Source organism: Acanthochromis polyacanthus, chromosome 19 (genome assembly GCF_021347895.1).
Source record: "Acanthochromis polyacanthus isolate Apoly-LR-REF ecotype Palm Island chromosome 19, KAUST_Apoly_ChrSc, whole genome shotgun sequence".
Lineage (NCBI taxonomy): Eukaryota > Metazoa > Chordata > Actinopteri > Pomacentridae > Acanthochromis > Acanthochromis polyacanthus.
In genome coordinates this window covers 28,921,834-28,946,868 of record NC_067131.1, presented here as the reverse complement: position 1 = coordinate 28,946,868, position 25,035 = coordinate 28,921,834, and the positions used below count along the sequence as shown (strand labels likewise).

Sequence of the window (25,035 nt, the reverse complement as noted above, 5' to 3'; positions counted from 1 at the left end):
GCTTAGCTTGCACGCTAACGAGCCGGGCCGGTGACACATTAGCCTTCTAATGCAAGGAGGCTAATGAGGAGGCTAAGGAGGCTTAATAACAAAACAAACATAATTTGGGATTATGAATCGTGGCAATTGGCGTATGAATGAGCCCATTGTACAGCCTAAATTGCTGTAAATTAAGTCCAGTTTTAGTTCTTTGCAAACTCAGACACGTGCATTACTTTAGTTTACAATGAATCTCGCGAAGTTAGGTAAAGTTGGAAAGATATTCACAGATTCGGACTTCCGGCATCAATAACTCATGAGATATATGTTGTCAAAACATGAACGATGCCTCTTTCAAATCGTTGTAAGCTAGACAATGTGCTACAAGGCCAATTTTATCAAAAGTCGCTGTATTTCAAGCTACAGAAATAAGTTTGGCGTCTATGAGCAGCCGGTGAACAGGGACCGTCTGCCAATAGCAAAACCGCTGCAACAGCTAAACTTGAATTCGTCCTCACAGGGAAGACTTCGTAGTCGTAGAAATTAGAGTTGCACTCACAACTTTTAGGTTCATACTCGTAAAAACAATCCTAACCCTTAATTTATCAAACTCATGCATATGACAGCAGAATTTTGTGTACAAGTTTTTTATTAACATACACATGTTTAACATTACGAATACGAATGGTTAGAATCGTGGATGAATATTTTTGACAGTAATCTTACTCCATAGTTTATCCGCTGGATGGGCGGAGGTGGTAGCCGTCAGGTAGTAGCAACCAGGTGAGAAGTTGGAGACCTCCGATACGCCAAAGGTAAAGAGATCATACACTCACTGCAAACGATCTGTATGTTTGCTTGTTAGTCAGGTTATTAACAATACGACAATACGGCAATACGACATGGGCATAGTTAAAAGTTTTAAAAGTTAAAAAAGTACCAGTGAGCAGCGGCACTAAGTGGCGCCAGCGTTCACTCAACCGAGTATGTAGAATGTAGACTAATGTATTTATTAATAATTAATAAACTGTAAACCATCCATCCTGTTTATACTCTGATCTGTGTGGTTCTATTAACAGTTCTACATCAGGTGGAGACCTCGTTAATGTTCATTAATTCTCCAGTGATCAGTTTTAGAGGATCCATTGATAGAAATCAGATGCTTCAGTTGATCACTGCCTTTAGAACATTTTAATCTCTAGAACCATCTCTAGCTGCTCTATACCACCACATATCCACTCACTTCATGCAATACAGCCAAACCTCAATGTGCAGCACACTTTTTTACACACCAAAACATTATTTTTCTTTACAATTCTCATATTTTTTAGGATATTTATCGTTTGTGACATTTATACTGTATATTTGAAGAGTTAATTTGCAAAAACGGATAACTCCGTTTTATAAATTTTCAGAAAACTCATTTTTTATTGTTTACTTTAGATAATGATAACAACACTAATAATTTATTTATTCTATATTTTGTCATGTATTTTTCTACTGAGTCAAATCTTCAGTTTGATTGATATTATCTCAAGTAAACAATAAAATATAAGGTTTTCTGACAATTTATCAAAACGAAGTTATCTGTTTTTACAAATGAACTCTTCATTTGTAAACAGAGACAGTTTGCATGACCTTTAAGGTTTCTAAGACTTTTATCTGCACCTTCTGCTGTGTTTGCACTGAAAAGGAGAAGTTCTCCAATCTTCTTGTATATCTATAATGACAACAAATATATTCTATTCTATTGTATTCTATTCTATTGTATTCTATTCTATTCTATTCTATTCTATCTCCTCCATACATGTGTCATGTTCTTAAAATGTGAAGAGGCAGAGCTGTGTTTCCTCTAATTATCAGGTTTATCAGGTTTATCAGGTTTCACTCAGAGACGTCTTCCAGACTACAGAGTTCTCTGGTTTCCAGGAATGCACCTCTCTACCAGCAAGAAGACAGGAAGTGAAAGACAACAGCGGAGCAGTGACGAGTCCTGAACAGTAAGTATTTTCTATGATGTTGTTGGATTACATCTGATCTGTTTCTGAGTCCTGGAATAAACTGATGTTTAGATTTAATGTTTGAACTGTTGCAGTTAAAATCAGAAGAAGAAATGAAATAATTAAACACTGGAGGAAAGTCCGACATGAGGCCTTCTGATGCAGCCGTAAATAGTTCAGGAAATACTTCAGTACGGAACAGCACTATCTACGGTATTTAAATATTTATATATATATATATATATATATATGTATATATACATAACTGCTATTTGGGCCAGCTCTAGTACATATATATATATATATATATATATATATATATATATACAGTGCCTTGTGAAAGTATTCGGCCCCCTTGAACTTTTCAACCTTTCGCCACATTTCAGGCTTCAAACATAAAGATATAAAATTTTAATTTTTTGTCAAGAATCAACAACAAGTGGGACACAATCGTGAAGTGGAATGAAATTTATTGGATATTTTAAACTTTTTTAACAAATAAAAACCTGAAAAGTGGGGCGTGCAATATTATTCGGCCCCCTTGCATTAATACTTTGTAGCGCCACCTTTTGCTGCAATTACAGCTGCAAGTCGCTTGGGGTATGTCTCTATCAGTTTCGCACATCGACAGACTGAAATTCTTGCCCATTCTTCCTTGCAAAACAGCTCGAGCTCAGTGAGGTTGGATGGAGAGCGTTTGTGAACAGCAGTCTTCAGCTCTGCCCACAGATTCTCGATTGGATTCAGGTCTGGACTTTGACTTGGCCATTCTAACACCTGGATACGTTTATTTGTCAACCATTCCATTGTAGATTTGGCTTTATGTTTTGGATCATTGTTCTGTTGGAAGATAAATCTCCGTCCCAGTCTCAGGTCTTTTGCAGACTCCAACAGGTTTTCTTCCAGAATGCTCCTGTATTTGGCTCCATTCATCTTCCCATCAATTTTAACCATTTTCCCCGTCCCTGCTGAAGAAAAGCAGGCCCAAACCATGAGGCTGCCACCACCATGTTTGGGGATGGTGTGTTCAGGGTGATGAGCTGTGTTGCTTTTACGCCAAACATATCGTTTTGCATTGTGGCCAAAAAGTTCCATTTTTGTTTCATCTGACCAGAGCACCTTCTTCCACATGTTTGGTGTGTCTCCCAGGTGACTTGTGGCAAACTTCAAACCAGACTTTTTATGGATATCTTTGAGAAGTGGCTTTCTTCTTGCCACTCTTCCATAAAGGCCAGATTTGTGCAGTGTACGACTGATTGTTGTCCAATGGACCGACTCTCCCACCTCAGCTGTAGATGTCTGCAGTTCATCCAGAGTGATCATGGGCCTCTTGGCTGCATCTCTGATCAGTCTTCTCCTTGTTCCAGGTGAAAGTTTAGAGGGACGGCCGGGTCTTGGTAGATTTGCTGTGGTCTGATACTCCTTCCATTTCAATATGATTGCTTGCACAGTGCTCCTTGAGATGTTTAAAGCTTGGGAAATCTTTTTGTATCCAAATCCGGCTTTAAACTTCTCCACAACAGTATCTGGGACCTGCCTGGTGTGTTCCTTGGTCTTCATGATGCTCTCTGCACTTTAAACAGAACCCTGAGACTATCACAGAGCAGGTGCATTTATACGGAGACTTGATTACACACAGGTGGATTCTATTTATCATCATCAGTCATTTAGGACAACATTGGATCATTCAGAGATCCTCACTGAACTTCTGGAGTGAGTTTGCTGCACTGAAAGTAAAGGGGCCGAATAATATTGCACACCCCACTTTTCAGTTTTTTATTTGTTAAAAAAGTATAACATATCCAATAAATTTCATTCCACTTCATGATTGTGTCCCAATTGTTGTTGATTTGTGACAAAAAATTAAAATTTTATATCTTTATGTTTGAAGCCTGAAATGTGGCGAAAGGTTGAAAAGTTCAAGGGGGCCGAATACTTTCACAAGGCACTGTATATATATATATATATATATATATATATATATATATATATATATATGTACTAGAGCTGGCCCAAATAGCAGTTTCTGATCTCCGGATATTCGGCCCCTATTACTGACGAATATCCGAATATTCGGTCCGGTCCACTCCGTAACGTCCGATGGGCCATCGTCACAACCGAATATTAGGGTGCAGCCCGAATATGTACTATATACACCCCCCGTCAAAAGTTTTAGGACACCGTCTCATTCAAATAAAGTAGAACCTGTCCTACAGCTTTTGACAGGGGGTGTATTTCATCATATGGATGTGATCAGGGCAGGACTCTGATCATACATGTAAAGTTTCAGGCAGGTTGGAGCATGTTCAGGGCATTTACACAGCATTTGAAATTTCATGGCGAAGGATCAAAATTCCAGAGGCCGTCACGGACACGCCCTTTGACTGTGGAAAAAGATTTTAATAACTTTGGATCATTAAGGCCTCCTGTATGCACTGGCCGAATTTGAGGTGAATTGGAGTTTCCCCCTAGGAGGAGTTCACTCTAGAAAAAAACGAAAAATGGGCAAAATCTGACATTCAACGCAAAATAGCTCACTTCCTGTTGGGTTTAGAATGTGGCTGTCACTGACTTTTTTGTTCAGCCTGATGTGCTGCACATGTGTACCAAATGTGGCAGATACACCCCCTGTCAAAAGTTGTAGGACAGGTTCTACTTTATTTGAATGAGAAAGTGTCCTAAAACCTTTGACTGGGGGTGTATATATGTGTGTGTGTTTGTGTGTGTGTGTGCATTTTAAGGGCTGATTTTTAATGGAATATCTCCATAGGGGTACAGAGGAACATTTCCAGCAACCATCACTCCTGTGTTCTAATGCTACATTGTGTTAGCTAATGGTGTTGAAAGGCTCACTGATGATTAGAAAACCCTTGTGCAGTTATGTTAGCACATGAATAAAAGTGTGAGTTTTCATGGAAAACATGGAAATATGTGAATGACCCCAAACTGTTCAACAGTAGTGTAGATACTAGAGCTTAGCATGTTGACTCCTTATTAACACAACCCTGTAAAGCCCAAACCATTAAATAATTGACAGAAAATTCCAATTCTTTGAACTTGGAGCCTTTATTGGTCCCTCATGACAAACAATCAAAAAAAATTTCAAATATCATTTTCCATTTATGAGTTTCAATTTGTATCATTTGATACATCAGGTCACAATGCTCAATGATTGCTTTTTCCCTAAACATACAAAAACATAATAAATCACAAACAATTCCAACAAATTTGTATTTCCAAACATAAAAAGTGCTACCATTATGCAAAGTTAGAAATCCACCAATGGAACTGGTTGGGTGGAAGCCTGGAAAACATAACGTTTCAGTTATTTGTACTCATTTTGCAGTTCATAACCTTTTTACTTTGCATGGTGGTAGGCTTGAAAACAGTTTCTCTCCTTGTTCAAGCAAAGATGCACTTTGCATTTCTGACAGAACACATGGGTAAAGTAGCCTGTGCACTTCTTACATCTCTGTCGGGTTTCCCATGTTGGAAAATGATCCAGGCCATCCTTTCTCACATCAGGGGGGACCTCAGTGGTTTTCCTCTTTCGGGGAGGGGTTGGCGTTGCTTCTGGAGAGGACATTGGTCTGCCACACCTTTTGACCTTTCCTGCACTTATGAGGGCAGTGCCAACAGAAGCCTGAAACCATTGCAGAGGCAGGGGCTTCTGCCCGGGCTGCAGTTTCTCCAGGTCTCTTCTGTAACGGATCCATGCATTGATTACTACAAAATCTTTAAAATACATATATAGTGTCCAGTCAAGCCTCTCTTCAGAGTCTTCCTCAACACATTCCACAAACTCGACAGATGGAGGTTCAAACTGTTTTCTTTTCCGCTGATACGTCTTCCTTTTCATGTTACCCCTTGCCGACTGCTTCAGCGTTGTGGCCCTTGATTTTGTTGTGTCTTCTGGGACTTCTGGGCTTTCATCATCATCACTACTATCTGGGTTTTCCTCATCATCATCGTCACTGCTATCTGGGTTTTCCCCAATCTTTGCAGTAGGAGTCCATTCCTCATCCTCCACATCATCGTCATCATCATCTCCTTCCTGTAGCTGCTCCATGTCGCTTGAATTCCCGTCCATGATCATTTTGAGAGCATCTTCAACAGTGTATTTTTTTGCCATCTAAAAACAGACATGCATATAAAAAAGATTGTGATTTTATTTGAATTGATAGTTTTTAGTGAAAAGCAGTAAGCAAAAAGAAGTTACAAGAAATCGTATCATGGCGACACCAAACTAGTCATCAATCATGATAATACAGCAAGTTACATATCTATTTACTCTAAATGTACCAAATTACGTAATTTAAAAATAAAAAAAGACTATGCTGCTTGATGTTTTATATAATGCATGAAATACAAGAAAATGACAGTTGACTGTTTTAGTGTTTGATGACCTTATATACCTGCTGTATCAAATTTGATACGCCATTTTCAACACGGTTTTACTAAAACATATATTATGAAATTTTAAGTTTTTTCACATTGTATGAACCCAGTAGCTGTTCCTATTGATGTTTCAGTAAAAAAAATATATGTTTTTCTTACCTTAACCTTTTCAAACTTGGCAAAGTTCTTCTTGAAAATCCACACGTGACCAGTTCCTGAGCCATGGCAATCTTGAAGTGTCACTGGAAGGACCACTAATGAGTGACTGACTACCCCCTGTTGGTTTATCTGTGCACTGCATGTATCTGATTGTATACAACAGGTTTTTTAGGCAAAAAATACCACACTGCTCATGTGGAGGGCTGACAAACTCATGTATCAAATATGATACGTTTGGCGTTATAGGGTTAGCATCGGGTGTTAGCACAGTTTATTCTCCTCCTTCTTCTTGTGAAAGTCCATTGGTCCCTGGGTCTGAATCCAGACAGACTAACCAGGATCCCAGGAGGCTGGATGTGGATCAGGACTTGGGATGGATGTCATCACATCTCCAAACTAACAGGAGGGAGGCTTCAGACTGGAAGCAGAGATGAACTAAAACTAGATGAGCTAACAGACGTCACAGAGAAGCAGTTATCTACAGATAGGCGAATTTCCGACCAGTTTAATCGTTCCTCAGAATCCCACCTGGGTTAAATCCCTCTGGGCTGAAGGAACCGGACCTGTTAGATGGAGAGCTGATCCAATGATTCTCTGACGATTAATTAAACTAATTTAAGAGATAACTGCAGAACACGGACTGCCAGGTTGAGAAACAGCTTCTTCCCCAGAGCTCTCCATCATACCACATCTCCTCCCTCCCCCATCTCCCTGCTCTCAAACAGAGACTTTCTGATGAACAGCAATCATCTTAATGTGCAATAACCATTCATACCAAGCATTTTACTTCGCGAGTGACCACCCTAGTGATGTGCAGATGATACCTCAGTGTGCGTGTCACACATTCCCCCTACTGTGTCGACGCTGTATCACGCTGTATTGGTATGTGTATGGGTTCCATCTAGTGGTTAAAAAAATGTACTGCAGCATATAACTAAAGGCACACTTGTAATGAGTTTCCATAACATTAAACATTTTTATTCAGAAAGAGAAGTTTTTGAAGCATGTTTGGGCTCAAACGATTTCTTCTCTTGGATGCAATTTCTCCAGCTTTGGAGAAAATTCGTTCACAAGGAGCTGATGAGGCTGGAGGAGACAGATATTTTTGGGACAGTTTGAATAAGTGTGGGTAGGTATTCTTTTGAGATTTCCAGTATTCCAGTGGATCTTCGGTTCTGGGAATGTTTGCTGATGAAAGGTATCTTTGTACTTCTATCATGGCATCAGCCACAACACTTGTACTTGTTCGAGTACGGGCCACCTCCATGTCCAGCTGTTGCCACAGGTTGTCTGTAAAACAAGACATGATTAGCTTCAAATGTAAATATATCACCCCGAAAACATTTTGAATAAATAAATACACACCTGACATAGAAGATGCTGGCAAATGAGATGAGGGGCCAGGCTGATCTTCCTGTGGTGCCGAAGGTGGCCCAGAAATTCTCATCTCTGCAGCACATTCAGATTTTAGTTTCTTCACAGCATCATTTATTTTGGTCCCATTTAAGAATCCAAGGGCTTTAAATCGTGAATCTAATAAGGTTGCCAGAGACAGATGACTGGAAGATTCATAATTGTTCAAGGTTTCGGTTACTCTTTTGTCGAGTTCATGACGCAGTTTTTTTCCAACTGATGTTTCCAGAGATGGAGCACATTTTTGCATTGTATGATGAAGCATTTTCATCATCGGGATTATTTTGCTCCCACTCACTCGCTTCTCCTCTGAAAGCTCCACAGTAGCAGCATTAAAAGGGGCAAGCACAATCTGGACTTCTGCAATGATGTCATGCTCCTCTCCAGTAAGTGCAGGCAATGGTGTTTTTAAAGATGCCAGACTCACCCAAACAGGCTCTTTTTGGCTTGCTATTCTTGACAGCATTTGGTATGTGCTGTTCCAGCGTGTAGGAACTTCATTTATGAGTTTCAGAATTGGTTTTTGCATTTGTTGCTGCACGTGACTCAGCTTTTCCTTGGCAAGAGTGCTGGAACGAAAATAGGTGACGATGTTTTTGGTTTTATGTCGGATATCAGTTAGGTCTGACACTTGATCGCAAGATTTTTTAACAATCAAATTTAAAGTATGTGCGATGCAAGGACTATGCCCGATTTTTAATAGTCTTGCAGACGCGATCATATTTGCTCCGGCATCAGTTACAAAGCGTGCAACCTTCCCTGTGATGGCCCAGCTGTCAATCAGATCTTGTGTGACCTAAAAAAATACAGAAATAAAAAATAAGTCTATGAGTATATGACAAGTACATGACATCAACAGATACCATTATTAATATTTTCAAAAAACCTACCTCAGCAATATTCTCTGCTGTGTGGCTCTTGGGAAAATATTTAACTCCCAGCACAGTGGTGCACATTTTATTTTCAGTGTCAAAGAAGTGGCCAGTCACAGCCAAGTAGGCCTCCATGTTTACTGAAGTCCACATATCTGCTGTAAGGCTGATTGCATTGGTGGAGTGTAATTTTTCCTTAATGTTCTGGGTTTCTGCTGCATATCTCTCAGAAACCATTTCCTTTAGAGCCTGTAAAGTAGAAGAAAATCTTCAAACAATAATAATTGAAACTCCTAATGATAAGTGCAATTTCTGACATATAGTACCTTTCTTATTAGCAAACCACCCATAATTTCTCTACCAGAGTGTATTACAGATCCAGAATTCCATTGAAATATTGTCAATATAATATTATGGAAATATAGTACAGTACCTTTCTGGTTGGTATTGCGTATGATGGCTCAAGAGTCTGGAGCATCTCCCTGAATTCCTCGTCCTCAACGATGCTTAAAGGTTGGCAATCTTTGATTATCATATTTATAATGCATCGATTGAGGGCCTGTTTTCTAGAGGCTTGAAGTAAAAAAAAAAAACAGTTTGATTTAGAATGTAATTAGCCTCCATAATAATTAGTGATAGATTACAAAATAATAATCCACCAGTATCCATTCCTGGTGTATTGTCTTCTCTTTCATGACGAGCTTTATAATGCCGTAGCATTGATGATGTGTTTCGGGTTGCATAAGACAACTCCGTTGAACACAGACGACATTTAACCTGTGGATCATAAAAATATACACTACAGATTTTGTCAGCCATTTAAATTGGAACGAAGTACAAAGAAATTACCTTATCAGGTGATATAAGGTCAAAATGATCCCACACGGCAGAGTACTTTCTCTTTCTCGGAGGTTCCATAGCAATGAACAGCGTCGAAGCAACAAGTGAGTCGATGGGTGCTGGACTTCCTCAAGTAGAACTGGCGCCTCGAGGACACGTGATACAACATGATACAATACGACACAGTTACTGTGTCGGTCACGTGACTTTTCTTAAAGCGATACGCTCAGTGATACAGCTCGGCTGAGGTATTGCTTTCAGTGCATGATACGTGAATCGGTGCCTCGGCTCGTTCAGACCAACACTAGACCACCCCCCATCGCATGGATGGTGGGTGGTCACCCCATGTTTGAGGAGTTTGATACAACAAATTTCTACAGCTGGTTTGAACATGAATGTCCTGAGATTTTTACTGAATTCCTGCATTTTGTCAAGACCAAAATGAATAAAACACCAGAACCCTCATTTTATAGACCAAAGTGTCCCGCTGTTTATTTCCTGGTCAGCAGGTAAGGAGTCCTGAAAAGCCACGCCTACAAGCACCTGTCTCAGAAACGCAGGTATCAGCAGGTAGTAGGAACACCGGAGCTCTGCAGAAACACTACTGGGAGAAAAGACTCAGAGGACAGCAGAAACTGGACCTGAACAGTAAGTAGTTTCTGTGATGTTGTTGGATTACATCTGATCTGTTTCTGAGTCCTGGAATAGACTGATGTTTAGATTTAATGTTTGAACTGTTGCAGCAAAAATCAGATGAAGAAAAGGAATAATTTAACCCTGGAGGAAAGTCCGACACGAGGCCTTCTGACGAGGCCGTAAATAGTTTAATAAATAGTTGAGTACTGAACAGCACTATATACTAGCCAACACCACATGCTACACATCATCATCTGTATAATAACTTTACAGCACAGAACAAGACTATAACAGACTTGGGACTGAGAAAGATTTTGTTGCCATGGTAACAATGTTTTCTGGAAGCAGGAAGGAACAATAGAAAAGTGAAAATTTGACAAACAGATTCAAAGTTAAATTCTATTGAAGTTAAAAACCAAGGACTGACCATAAGTTGTGACATTTGGTCAGTGTGATACAGCAGACTGTAATTTCCAGTTAAATATTCAAAATACATTTTAAATGGTGTCAAAGCAGCCAAAATTGTGCTGAAAAGTTCAAAATTGAGCCTAATTATAACAGACTGCTACCAGAACTGATCATATGTCACAAACCCTGTTGAAAAAAACTATTTATATTAATAAGTTCAATTTTCAAATGCTTTTGCAGTTTTTATTCTAATTAAATTTTAAATTAATTCTGTCCTGTTGTGCTGTGTGGGCACTTATTCCAAATTCAGAGGTAAGATTCTGAGAACAGTACAGGGTCATAAAGAGACAAAAAAACATGAATTCTAGGTAGGAGTCATTTCTTAGATGTACCAGTATCATATGAAATAAAGGCTGCCATTCAAGTTCATTCAAAGTTCATCCTGGAAAAGGAAAGGATATTACCATAGTTTATTTTCTGATAGAGTCTGAAAAATACTGATCAAGGACTTATTCAGTTTTAGCAACAGACAACTTTGTGCCAACAGAGACTGATAAAGACTCGTGGACTCTGGAACCAGGAGGCGTTTTATTGGAACCAAAGTACATCCCAGAGACCCAACAGAACAAACAGCATCGGTCTTCCGGCAGCATTTCCATCCTGGTCTACAGCAGTAGGAAGGAGGCCAATAGCTGCTCAGATAAACCAGCCAGGTATCTATTTATTGATTTATTTCCCCTTTATTTCTACTGGTAGTCTCCCTGAGACACATGGTCTCATTCTAGAGACAGATCTGTCCTCAAACACAGAACAGCACTAAGGAACCTGAACTAGACAGTAGAACAACACTAAGGAACCTGAACTAAACAGTAGAACAACACTAAGGAACCTGAACTAGACTGTAGAACAACACTAAGGAACCTGAACTAGACAGTAGAACAACACTAAGGAACCTGAACTAAACAGTAGAACAGCACTAAGGAACCTGAACGAGACAGTAGAACAACTCTAAGGAACCTGAACTAGACAGTAGAACAACTCTAAGGAACCTGAACTAAACCATACAACAACACTAAGGAACCTGAACTAGACTGTAGAACAACACTAAGGAACCTGAACTAGACAGGAGAACAACACTAAGGAACCTGAACTAGACAGTAGAACAGCACTAAGGAACCAGAACTAAAAAGTAGAACAACACTAAGGAACCTGAACTAGACAGTAGAACAACACTAAGGAACCTGAACTAGACAGTAGAACAGCACTAAGGAACCTGAACTAGACAGTAGAACAACACTAAGGAACCTGAACTAGACAGTAGAACAACACCAAGGAACCTGAACTAAACAGTAGAACAACACTAAAGAACCTGAACTAGACAGTAGAACAACACCAAGGAACCTGAACTAGACAGTAGAATAACACTAAGGAACCTGAACTAGACAGTAGAACAGCACTAAGGAACCTGAACTAGACAGTAGAACAACACTAAGGAACCTGAACTAGACAGTAGAACAGCACTAAGGAACCTGAACTAGACAGTAGAATAACACTAAGGAACCTGAACTAGACAGTAGAACAGCACTAAGGAATCTGAACTAGACAGTAGAACAACACTAAGGAACCTGAACTAGACAGTAGAACAACACTAAGGAACCTGAACTAGACAGTAGAACAGCACTAAGGAACCTGAACTAAACCATAGAACAACACGAAGGAACCTGAACTAGACAGTAGAACAGCACTAAGGAACCTGAACTCGATAGAACAGCACTAAGAAACCTGAACTAAACAATAGAACAACACTAAGGAACCTGAACTAGACAGTAGAACAGCACTAAGGAGCCTGAACTAGACAGTAGAACAGCACTAAGGAACCTGAACTAAACCATAGAACAACACGAAGGAACCTGAACTAGACAGTAGAACAGCACTAAGGAACCTGAACTAGATAGTAGAACAGCACTAAGGAACCTGAACGAAACAATAGAACAACACTAAGGAACCTGAACTGGACAGTAGAACAGCACTAAGGAACCAGAACTAAAAAGTAGAACAACACTAAGGAACCTGAACTAGACAGTAGAACAACACTAAGGAACCTGAACTAAACAGTAGAACAACACTAAGGAACCTGAACTAGACAGTAGAACAACACTAAGGAACCTGAACTAGATAGTAGAGCAGCACTAAGGAACCTGAACTAGACTGTAGAACAACACTAAGGAACCTGAACTAGACAGTAGAACAACACTAAGGAACCTGAACTAGACAGTAGAACAGCACTTAGAAACCTGAACTAAACAATAGAACAACACTAAGGAACCTGAACTAGACTGTAGAACAGCACTAAGGAGCCTGAACTAGACAGTAGAACAGCACTAAGGAACCTGAACTAAACCATAGAACAACACGAAGGAACCTGAACTAGACAGTAGAACAGCACTAAGGAACCTGAACTAGATAGTAGAACAGCACTAAGGAACCTGAACTAGACAGTAGAACAACACTAAGGAACCTGAACTAGACAGTAGAACAGCACTAAGGAACCTGAACTAAAAAGTAGAACAACACTAAGGAACCTGAACTAGACAGTAGAACAACACTAAGGAACCTGATCTAAACATTAGAACAACACTAAGGAACCTGAACTAGACAGTAGAACAACACTAAGGAACCTGAACTAAACAGTAGAACAGCACTAAGGAACCTGAACTAAACAGTAGAACAACACTAAGGAACCTGAACTAGACAGTAGAACAGCACTAAGGAACCTGAACTAGACAGTAGAACAACACTAAGGAACCTGAACTAGACAGTAGAACAACACCAAGGAACCTGAACTAAACAGTAGAACAACACTAAAGAACCTGAACTAGACAGTAGAACAACACCAAGGAACCTGAACTAGACAGTAGAATAACACTAAGGAACCTGAACTAGACAGTAGAACAGCACTAAGGAACCTGAACTAGACAGTAGAACAACACTAAGGAACCTGAACTAGACAGTAGAACAGCACTAAGGAACCTGAACTAGACAGTAGAATAACACTAAGGAACCTGAACTAGACAGTAGAACAGCACTAAGGAACCTGAACTAGACAGTAGAACAACACTAAGGAACCTGAACTAGACAGTAGAACAACACTAAGGAACCTGAACTAGACAGTAGAACAGCACTAAGGAACCTGAACTAAACCATAGAACAACACGAAGGAACCTGAACTAGACAGTAGAACAGCACTAAGGAACCTGAACTCGATAGAACAGCACTAAGAAACCTGAACTAAACAATAGAACAACACTAAGGAACCTGAACTAGACAGTAGAACAGCACTAAGGAACCTGAACTAAACCATAGAACAACACGAAGGAACCTGAACTAGACAGTAGAACAGCACTAAGGAACCTGAACTAAACAATAGAACAACGCTAAGGAACCTGAACTGGACAGTAGAACAGCACTAAGGAACCTGAACTAAACCATAGAACAACACGAAGGAACCTGAACTAGACAGTAGAACAGCACTAAGGAACCTGAACTAAACAATAGAACAACGCTAAGGAACCTGAACTGGACAGTAGAACAGCACTAAGGAACCAGAACTAAAAAGTAGAACAACACTAAGGAACCTGAATTAGACAGTAGAACAACACTAAGAAACCTGAACTAGACAGTAGAATAACACTAAGGAACCTGAACTAGACAGAAGAGCAGCACTAAGGAACCTGAACTAAACAGTAGACCAGCACGAAGGAACCTGAACTAGACAGTAGAACAGCACTAAGGAACCTGAACTCGATAGAACAGCACTAAGAAACCTGAACTAAACAATAGAACAACACTAAGGAGCCTGAACTAGACAGTAGAACAGCACTAAGGAACCTGAACTAAACCATAGAACAACACGAAGGAACCTGAACTAGACAGTAGAACAGCACTAAGGAACCTGAACTAAACAATAGAACAACGCTAAGGAACCTGAACTGGACAGTAGAACAGCACTAAGGAACCAGAACTAAAAAGTAGAACAACACTAAGGAACCTGAATTAGACAGTAGAACAACACTAAGAAACCTGAACTAGACAGTAGAATAACACTAAGGAACCTGAACTAGACAGAAGAGCAGCACTAAGGAACCTGAACTAAACAGTAGAACAGCACTAAGGAACCTGAACTAGACAGTAGAACAGCACTAAGGAACCTGAACTAAACAGTAGAACAGCACTAAGGAACCTGAACTAAACAGTAGAACAGCACTAAGGAACCTGAACTAGACAGTAGAACAACACTAAGGAACCTGAACTAGACAGTAGAGCAGCACGAAGGAACCTGAACTAGACAGTAGAATAACACTAAGGAACCTGAACTAAACAGTAGAACAACAGTAAGGAACCTGAACTAGACAGTAGAGCAGCACTAAGGAACCTGAACTAGACAGTAGAACAACACTAAGGAACCTGAACTAGACAGTAGAACAACACTAAGGAACCAGAACTAAACAGTCGAACAACACGAAGGAACCTGAACTAGACAGTAGAACAACACAAAGGAACCAGAACTAAACAGTCGAACAACACGAAGGAACCTGAACTAGACAGTAGAACAACACTAAGGAACCAGAACTAAACAGTAGAATAACACTAAGGAACCTGAACTAAACAGTAGAACAACACTAAGGAACCTGAACTAGACAGTAGAACAACACTAAGGAACCTGAACTAGACAGTAGAACAGCACTAAGGAACCTGAACTAGACAGTAGAACAGCACTAAGGAACCTGAACTAGACAGTGGAGCAGCACTAAGGAACCTGAACTTGACAGTAGAATAACACTAAGGAACCTGAACTAGACAGTAGAACAGCACTAAGGAACCTGAACTAGACAGTAGAACAACACTAAGGAACCTGAACTAGACAGTAGAACAACACTAAGGAACCTGAACTAGACAGTGGAGCAGCACTAAGGAACCTGAACTAGACAGTAGAATGACACTAAGGAACCTGAACTAAACAGTAGAACAACACTAAGGAACCTGAACTAGACAGTAGAACAGCACTAAGGAACCTGAACTAGACAGTAGAACAGCACTAAGGAACCTGAACTAGACAGTAGAATAACACTAAGGAACCTGAACTAGACAGTAGAACAGCACTAAGGAACCTGAACTAAACAGTAGAACAACACTAAGGAACCTGAACTAGACAGTAGAACAACACTAAGGAACCAGAACTAAACAGTAGAATAACACTAAGGAACCTGAACTAAACAGTAGAACAGCACTAAGGAACCTGAACTAGACAGTAGAACAACACTAAGGAACCTGAACTAGACAGTAGAACAGCACTAAGGAACCTGAACTAGACAGTAGAACAGCACTAAGGAACCTGAACTAGACAGTAGAACAACACTAAGGAACCTGAACGAGACAGTAGAACAGCACTAAGGAACCTGAACTAGACAGTAGAACAACACTAAGGAACCTGAACTAGACAGTAGAACAACACTAAGGAACCTGAACTAGACAGTAGAACAGCACTAAGGAACCTGAACTAGACAGTGGAGCAGCACTAAGGAACCTGAACTAGACAGTAGAATAACACTAAGGAACCGGAACTAGACAGTAGAACAGCACTAAGGAACCTGAACTAGACAGTAGAACAACACTAAGGAACCTGAACTAAACAGTAGAACAACACTAAGGAACCTGAACTAGACAGTGGAGCAGCACTAAGGAACCTGAACTAGACAGTAGAATAACACTAAGGAACCTGAACTAAACAGTAGAACAACACTAAGGAACCTGAACTAGACAGTAGAACAGCACTAAGGAACCTGAACTAAACAGTAGAACAACACTAAGGAACCTGAACTAGACAGTAGAACAGCACTAAGGAACCTGAACTAAACAATAGAACAACACTAAGGAACCTGAACTAAACAGTAGAACAGCACTAAGGAACCTGAACTAAAAAGTAGAACAGCACTAAGGAACCTGAACTAAACAGTAGAACAGCACTAAGGAACCTGAACTAAACAGTAGAACAGCACTAAGGAGCCTGAACTAGACAGTAGAACAACACTAAGGAACCTGAACTAGACAGTAGAACAGCACTAAGGAACCTGAACTAGACAGTAGAATAACACTAAGGAACCTGAACTAAACAGTAGAACAACACTAAGGAACCTGAACTAGACAGTAGAACAACACTAAGGAACCAGAACTAAACAGTAGAACAACACTAAGGAACCTGAACTAGACAGTAGAACAGCACTAAGGAACCTGAACTAGACAGTAGAACAACACCAAGGAACCAGAACTAAACAGTAGAATAACACTAAGGAACCTGAACTAAACAGTAGAACAACACGAAGGAACCTGAACTAGACAGTAGAACAGCACTAAGGAACCTGAACTAGACAGTAGAACAACACTAAGGAACCTGAACTAAACAGTAGAACAACACTAAGGAACCTGAACTAGACAGTAGAACAGCACTAAGGAACCTGAACTAGACAGTAGAACAACACTAAGGAACCTGAACTAGACAGTAGAACAGCACTAAGGAACCTGAACTAGACAGTAGAACAACACTAAGGAACCTGAACTAGACAGTAGAACAACACTAAGGAACCTGAGCTAAACAATAGAACAACACTAAGGAACCTGAACTTGACATTAGAACAGCACTAACAGTGTTTACGCTTCGTCAAAATCTCTGGTGGCCCATACAGGAAAATACGAGCCACCAATTCCTGCCAAATCTAAATTTCTGGTAGCCCGTACAAAAAACTAGTGGCCCGTACTTCGCATTGTTTACATAAAATAAAAAAATAAATATAACGTCTCAGGAAGTCCATTTCTTTTAATGAGCTCTTCTCTTGCAACCTGCTTACCATTAGAATGGAAATAATCAGTCTCTCATTACAAAAAAATCAGTCTCTATTCATCTTTACAATCACAACTTAGTTGAACTAGATGTCCATCTACATCAACATCTTCAAATTGTGCCAGTCTCTTGAGCCCCGCAACGACATCATCTTCAGTCATTTCTGGGTCGAAATCATCCAGAAACCCCTCATCAACATCATCCTCCATGCCTTCCTCTTGCCATTGAACTTCCTCCTCCTCCTCCTCTTCCTCATCAATATCTTCCTGAGCAGCTGCCTGCTGCTGGACTTCTGCTTCCTGCTGCTGGTCTTCTGCTTCCAGCTGCTGGTCTGGTGCTTCCTGAGTCACAGTTGCACTGGGCTGACTGTGGACCACCAGCCGATGCTTTTTTCTCAGTCTCTCCATCAGAGCTGGTCTCCTGGGTGCTTTGGCACCACTCAGCCAGCTGTCTATAGCTTGATCTGGCTCAAACTCTCTGACTGAGGATGTACACATCTGGATTGTCCTAATGTTGTTCAGGGTGTTGGTAGCCATTCTGGTTGGCTTGACACACGGGGAGCGACAGTTGAGGGGGGAATGCGAAAGTCATCGCAACAGTAGATAAATTCAACACACGGTGCGTGATACTTGGTAGCGGCAGGCGCTGGCGACACATAGCGTGCTGTGCAAAAGCACAGGTCGCTTGTCTCCCTCACTTCTGATTGGCTGTGAAATTGGAGGGATTTTTTACGTTTTTAAAGAGTTTCGTGTCAGAAAATCATAAAGATGATGAGCCAGAAGATATTGCTTGATTTACCCGAAATTTTACTCTTGACATTGGCCTATAAAAGAAAGAAACGACCCTGGGTCCATGCCATATTGCAATCTCGGAAAGAGCATGGAGAATACCACCATGTGATTCCAGATCTCAGAAAAGATCCAGAAAAATTCCAGGCCTACTTTCGCCTTAGCCCAGAACTTTTTTCCAAAGCGGACCATTAATGTATAGGAGCGGACTGTACTGTGTAACATGCTGTAAGCTCTTTGCTCAGTGAGTGAAACCCTCGCTGATTGGTTGAAGCTCAAGGCGACAGCGACAAAAGTTGAGCATTTTTCAACTTTCTTGTATCGCGTCGCAAGCCAGCGGGTGCACGTCTACGTGAACGCGCGCGAAATTTCACATGCATGAATGTCGCGTCGCGTTTGGGAGGGGGGAAAGCGATGTTCGTCTCGTCGCACAGCAGCCATGGAGCGCGACTGTTGTCGCCTGCCGTGTGTCGAGCCCCTGGGCTGACAGCCTGTGCTTTGGGAAGGGGAGGAGCTCACAGCAGCATCTGCTGCTCATTGAAAACTCACTGCAGGATGATCCGAGTTTTCCTGTCAGTCTCCAAAACGGCAGAAAAAGTCGATTTGTCGCTAGTCGCTTTTGACAAAAAAAAGTCGCTAGGACGCTTTGGAAAGTCGCTAAGTTGGCAACACTGCCTGTGCAGAACAAAGTGAAAGGTTAGAAATCTTTCAATTTATTTATTTATTTATTTATAAAATGTTTATCGCCTGGGCATCGTTCTGGTCGCTTCGGGCGACTTGGCGACCGCGAACCTTATGCACTAAGGAACCTGAACTAGACAGTAGAACCCTGAGCTACAGACAGGATCATGACTAAACACAACACAGACGTCACAATGGAGGTCCAAAGGCACCAGTCAGTAAAGTTCGAGAGTAAAAACACGAAGAACACTTCTTAAGAGACGATGTTTCCATCTATTTAAGAGACGTTTGAAGTCCTCCAGGGAATCAGGTTGGACATCTTCAGTCAGAAAAAGCTGATTAGCTGAGCTCTGTGGACTGAGGAGATGGTGGAGGTCAGGAAGTATTACCTGGGGACCTCTGGTTATTTGTAATAATTGCTGAGGAGGTCGATGATCTTAATCCTATACGCATGATCCACGTCGGTAATTGGTAAAGTAATAATTCCCCCGCAAATTACCTACTAGATTTCACCAAACACTGATGTCCTGGGATAATACTAGTCCCATGCGAATCTGCATCTCGGTGATATTTTAGTTGTTTATCGCGCGTCTTTTTCTACATCTTTCTCAGTTGAATTCTGGAGGCTGCGGTGGAAATTATTGATGGTATTTTAGGAGCAAATGCAAAAGTAGGCCGATACATAACAGGCCTATGAAGCATACACTTAAACGTCAAAATCAGATCAACAAGAAGAGGGAATTTTATGTAAGATGGAAAGATGGATGACACGTGTATCAACCTGCGTTAAGCATATCTTTCAACAGGCTGAATACAAACGCCCTGATGGCCCGTTATCCCGACAACGCTGCCCGCTGTTCTCAAGTTACGTTGCTGCTTTGACATGTTTACTGTTGCCATGATGACTACATACCATGTTAAAAGTGATTGTTTTAACTCAAAACCAGAAGCTTTCCATGAACCTAACCAAGTGATTTTTGTGCCTAAACCTAACGACACCCTAACAATAGTGCTGTTACAACATACAGTAGTCTTTTAATGTTTTTAAAGTTCATACACGCGACCGGTGTCTACTCCCCCCCCCCCCCGAGTACCGGCCGACCACTTTGCACCATAAACATATTCAGTATATACATATATACAATCTATGCTTTGCACGTGGATGTGACAACAGCAGATGTTACGACATGCACAGATTTGTCATCATATCCAGGCTGTAATGTCTGAAAATTCAAGTAAAATACAGACTTATCCTGTGCAAATGTACTTTAAGAAACACAGACGTCCTGGGGTAACTTACAAACTAGCAGAGGTCCCCAGGTAGTACTAATCCCGTGTGAATAGTACATATGACTGAACTGTTTACCTGAAGGAGGATCGATATGAGGGCAGCAGATGAAGGATGGATCAGTAAATGATAGCAGTGGAGAAGACTGGGAGTGGACAGTGATGAATCTAATCCATATCTCCATAATCAAGGACAGGCTAGAAGGCAACAACAAGCTTTTTCTGGCATTTAAAGAAAAACAGGATAAAGAAACCCAACTTCAGTTTCTTTAAAAGATTTTTGATGTGGGTTTAAAACAGCGGCTTCCATCGGTTGTGATTCTGAGGTATCTGGAAGAGGCCTTGTTAATAACAGGGAGAACTTCTGGAACCTTCTTTTTGTTTTTTACCAGAAATCATCCTAACTTTTGTTCTGTCAGTGTTTAACACCAGGCTGAGGTGGAACAGATGTTCCAACAAAAGGAAGCAGTAAATGATGGAGTCATCAGCGTAAAGACCAATGGATGATTGATGTTTTGACATAAATGGTAAAGAGAGAGGGTTCTAAGACAGAACCTTGTGGCTCTGCATCTCTGGTTAGTTTATCCAATCTCTGCATGTCACGAATGTTGGAGGTAGAACCCAAGCGCAGATACCAACAGGCAGGCAACAGGAGTTGTGGTAAAAAATAGGGTTTATTTAACCAAAATCCAAAAGCAGCAAAACAACACAAGGGACACGTACTCACAAACAGTGTAAATCCTCTACAGGAAGGAACCAGTTCCGGCAAGTCTAAAAGTACAAACTCCAAAAAGGGTTGAGTCCTCAAAAGAAAAAAACCAATGTCATCCAAAGGCAGTAGGGTCCAGGAGGGGAAATCTTCAAAAATCCAGAGTTACAGAAAAAGTGAGGGAAAAACCGTAAATGAAACGGTCAGAACTGTGATGCTCCCACACACAAAGAGGGGAGCAGAGGATATTTAAACTAAAAGGGGAAGGCAGGTGAATAAAGTTGAGCTGATTGCTCCTCAGCTGAGTCTAATGACAATAATTAGTAGTCCTGCAGCAAGCAATCAGCTGGGAGCGAGAGAGGGAGACAGGGAAACAAAAACCAAGCAGGAGCTGCAACAGCATCCTGACAGAGGCAGGAAACAAAACCCAGTCAGGAGCCGGACGGCTTCCTGACACTGCACATTGTAATGTCTGTAGTTAATGCGGTCCACATGTTTGTTAACAGGAATCCAAGCAAGAATACTGTAGATTTAAACCCATTTCCTGTAGGAGGAACCCTTCTAGGAACTCTAACAGTATCAGTGTCAGTGAGACGTGTTCGACCAGGTGGAAACATCTCCAACCTCCAACTTTACACACATAGGTGGTCTTTCTGCTGGCCAGGCAGGTGTACTTCCCCGACTGAGGCTGGAGAACAGGATGATATGATCACCTGTGACAGGAAAAAGAGAACTCAAAGCAGAACAGTTAGTAAGATCATGAGACAAGAGTCATTCAAGGACACAGTCAGAGGGAGCTCTGTATTAAAAAAGCAGAGCAACATAAACTACCTGCTGTTAGTACTTTACGTTTTATAGGATCAATATCAGGATCCACTGAGGTTGTACTGCACGGAGGTTCTGGTCTGAATTACAGAACATCATCAGAGCATTAGCAGAGCGCTATCGGAACATTAGGATAATATTAACAGAACATTAGGAGAACATCAGGAGAACATTAGCAAAATGCTATCAGAACATCAACAAAACCAAGCAGAATTTTAGCAGAACATTAGCAAAATATTAGGAGAGCATTACCAAAGCATTAACAGAACATTAGGAGAACATCAAAATAACATTTGCAGAACACTGGGAGAATATTAGCAGAACATTCGGCTGACATGACCATATCATTAACGGACCATAATCAGAACATCAGCAGAACATGAACATAACATCAGCAGAACATTAGGATAACATTAACAGAACACTGGGAGAATATTAGGAGTGTAATCAGCTGTTTCTGGAGGGTTCCAGGAGGAATGACCCTCAGAGTGTTCTATGAATGTTTGTCTGCTTTAGATTCTGAACCTTCACAACAATGACGTCTGTTTCTGTCCACAGGTTTTACAATCTTCGCCTGAGCTTTACAATCCAGACCAGAAAACTCCTCAACTCATCCAGAAGAACCTTCACAAGATGGTACCGACACCAACAAGTTCCAGCAGAGAACTGCCTGTTGGTTTCTCTGAATTACAGAAAAAACTTAGAAAACCAGGAATTAAATTCATCCAACAGTTTGACGTCAAAAAACCAAGGATGAGCGAGATAGTGAAAGAGTTACGGAGGATTTCTGAGGAAGTAGAAAAAATGCAGAAGAAAACAGACGAAGTTAGAACAGTAGGATCAGTGGTAGGTGTAGTTGGAGTTGGAGTTGGGATTCTTGTAGCTCCGTTTACTGGAGGAGTGAGTTTAGCTGTTGCTGCTGGTGGTGGCATTTCAGCTGTTCTTGGTGTGAGTGTGGCAAATGTAGTCAAGATGTCCACAGAAACTGATTGTGTACAGGCAGTAAAAAGAATGGGGAAAGAATTTGAGGGGATTGTTGAACCACTGAAGGGAACCCTGAAAGAAATACAGGAGACATGTAAAGAGTTGGAGGAAGAAACAGCTGAAGATCAGTCTGGAAACACTCTGATCAACATGGAGGAGTTTGAGAGGATCCTCGGACAAGTGTCTGAAGATGTCCTCAAAGGATGGGTGGAGGACAAACTTGAGGACATGGACATCCTCAGACACTTGTCTGACATCCTCAAACAAGTGCCTGAACTGAAGGAGCAGAGTGTAGAAATTCTTGCTGTAGCTAAGTCAGTGATTCAGGTGATAGAAAATCTGCTGATTCTCATTGTTAAAGTCTTCACACTCTTTGCAAGCCCTGAACAAGACAAACAGTTAAGAGACGCCATCATCCAGTCAGCTGAACAGACCGAGAAGGTCATTGAAGAGTGTGAAAAGATGCGAAACCTTTTGGATGGGATCCTCAGACAAGGTTGGAACTGCAGGAGGAGAGTTTAGGGGATCTTCTTGTAGCTCCGTTGCAGATGCTCATTGTTGGTGTCTCTTATCTGTGTCATCAATACCAACCAGAGAACATCTGCTGATGCTCATCGTTAAGGTCTGCTATATTACCCGTATAACATCTGGATATATATATATATATTACTTGTCTAACATCTTTATATATATATATATATATATATATATATATATATATATATATATATATATATATATATATATATATACATATATATTACCTGCATAACATCTGTATATATATATTACCTGTACATAATACGTGTATCATGGATGTTGAACCAGCATGTAGTACTTCTTCTATACTTACATGTACTTAGTTCCTTTCCATACCACATGTATGATATGAGTTCATGTTTTCTGTAGTTCCAGGTTCACTGCTGTACCTGCTGACAGGAATGATCCGTGTGTGAACGGTCATGTATGATGTGTCTGTCATACAGATTATCTGCTGTTGGTCTTTAAGGTGTGATTTGATGCTTCACAGTTTTAAAGGATTCAAAGGTTAGACTAAAGCAGAAACATTCACAGAGAGCAGGAACTTTGAGACTCCAGCAGTACCTGCATCCATCACAGCTACCAGAGAAAACCTGGCAGGTAGAGAGCAGGAAGCTGCTGCTGATTGGGCGGATCGTGTGCCAAGAGATATGGACATATCTGAGCATCAACCAATGGGAGGACTGAGTCTAAACCACGGTTCATCCCCACCTTTAGCCAATCACATTCCAGCAGAGTGAATTATGTTTATGTTCTATAACCAATCACATTCCAGCAGAGTGAATTATGTTTTTGTTCTATAACCAATCACATTCCAGCAGAGTGAATTATGTTTATGTTCTATAACCAATCACATTCCAGCAGAGTGAATTATGTTTATGTTCTATAACCAATCACATTCCAGCAGAGTGAATTATGTTTTTGTTCTATAACCAATCACATTCCAGCAGAGTGAATTATGTTTATGTTCTATAACCAATCACATTCCAGCAGAGTGAATTATGTTTATGTTCTATAACCAATCACATTCCAGCAGAGTGAATTATGTTTATGTTCTATAACCAATCACATTCCAGCAGAGTGAATTATGTTTTTGTTCTATAACCAATCACATTCCAGCAGAGTGAATTATGTTTATGTTCTATAACCAATCACATTCCAGCAGAGTGAATTATGTTTATGTTCTATAACCAATCACATTCCAGCAGAGTGAATTATGTTTATGTTCTATAACCAATCACATTCCAGCAGAGTGAACTATGTTTATGTTCTATAACCAATCACATTCCAGCAGAGTGAATTATGTTTATGTTCTATAACCAATCACATTCCAGCGTAGTGAGCAGATGTTGGGTTCTTGTCAGACTGATCTTTCCTGGGAGGATGTTCCACACAGAGAAGCTTCTTGATGGAGATTCTTTTACTTTCTGGTCTTAGATAATAAACATCTTCACTGGAGAGAAGTAGTTTGTCTTCTATCTCACAGAAACCACCACACCATCTCACAACCTGAGCAGGTGAAGACCACACAACGTGGAGTCAACATCTGGATACTTGCTGCAGGTTCCAGGTCTTCATGCTGCTTTAGGTATCATTTATGCTAATAAGGCTGCAGGTGGAG

The 25,035-nt window shown here is 40.7% G+C and overlaps 2 protein-coding genes and 1 long non-coding RNA gene across 6 annotated transcripts; 1 reads left to right on the top strand and 2 right to left on the bottom strand.

Moving 5' to 3' along the window:
- The first annotated feature begins 607 nt into the window (after positions 1–607).
- On the top strand, positions 608–24,877 carry LOC110963474 (uncharacterized). Of its 3 annotated transcripts, XR_007938135.1 has the most exons (5): positions 608–794; positions 1,852–1,979; positions 10,171–10,309; positions 11,253–11,418; positions 22,449–24,877. It is a non-coding gene; the product is annotated as an uncharacterized LOC110963474 (long non-coding RNA). The 3 variants fall into 3 exon arrangements; XR_007938136.1 differs by lacking the exon at positions 608–794 and having other exon boundaries at positions 1,513–1,979; positions 10,168–10,309; XR_007938134.1 differs by lacking the exon at positions 608–794 and having other exon boundaries at positions 1,514–1,979.
- LOC127531148 (uncharacterized) lies at positions 5,027–6,624 on the bottom strand. Its single transcript, XM_051939841.1, has 2 exons — positions 6,537–6,624; positions 5,027–6,111 (listed from the first exon to the last, which is right to left on the bottom strand). Exon 2 carries the CDS (start codon positions 6,109–6,111, stop codon positions 5,338–5,340), a length of 774 nt encoding a protein of 257 aa, XP_051795801.1. The 5' UTR covers positions 6,537–6,624; the 3' UTR covers positions 5,027–5,337.
- LOC127531146 (zinc finger BED domain-containing protein 4-like) lies at positions 7,489–10,116 on the bottom strand. Of its 2 annotated transcripts, none has more exons than XM_051939830.1 (5): positions 9,481–10,116; positions 9,255–9,394; positions 8,840–9,070; positions 7,902–8,745; positions 7,489–7,826 (listed from the first exon to the last, which is right to left on the bottom strand). In XM_051939830.1, exons 1-5 carry the CDS (start codon positions 9,638–9,640, stop codon positions 7,504–7,506), a joined length of 1,698 nt encoding a protein of 565 aa, XP_051795790.1. In that variant the 5' UTR covers positions 9,641–10,116; the 3' UTR covers positions 7,489–7,503. The 2 variants fall into 2 exon arrangements, with proteins under 2 accessions (XP_051795790.1, XP_051795791.1); XM_051939831.1 differs by having other exon boundaries at positions 9,671–10,115.
- Positions 24,878–25,035: the final 158 nt, after the last annotated feature.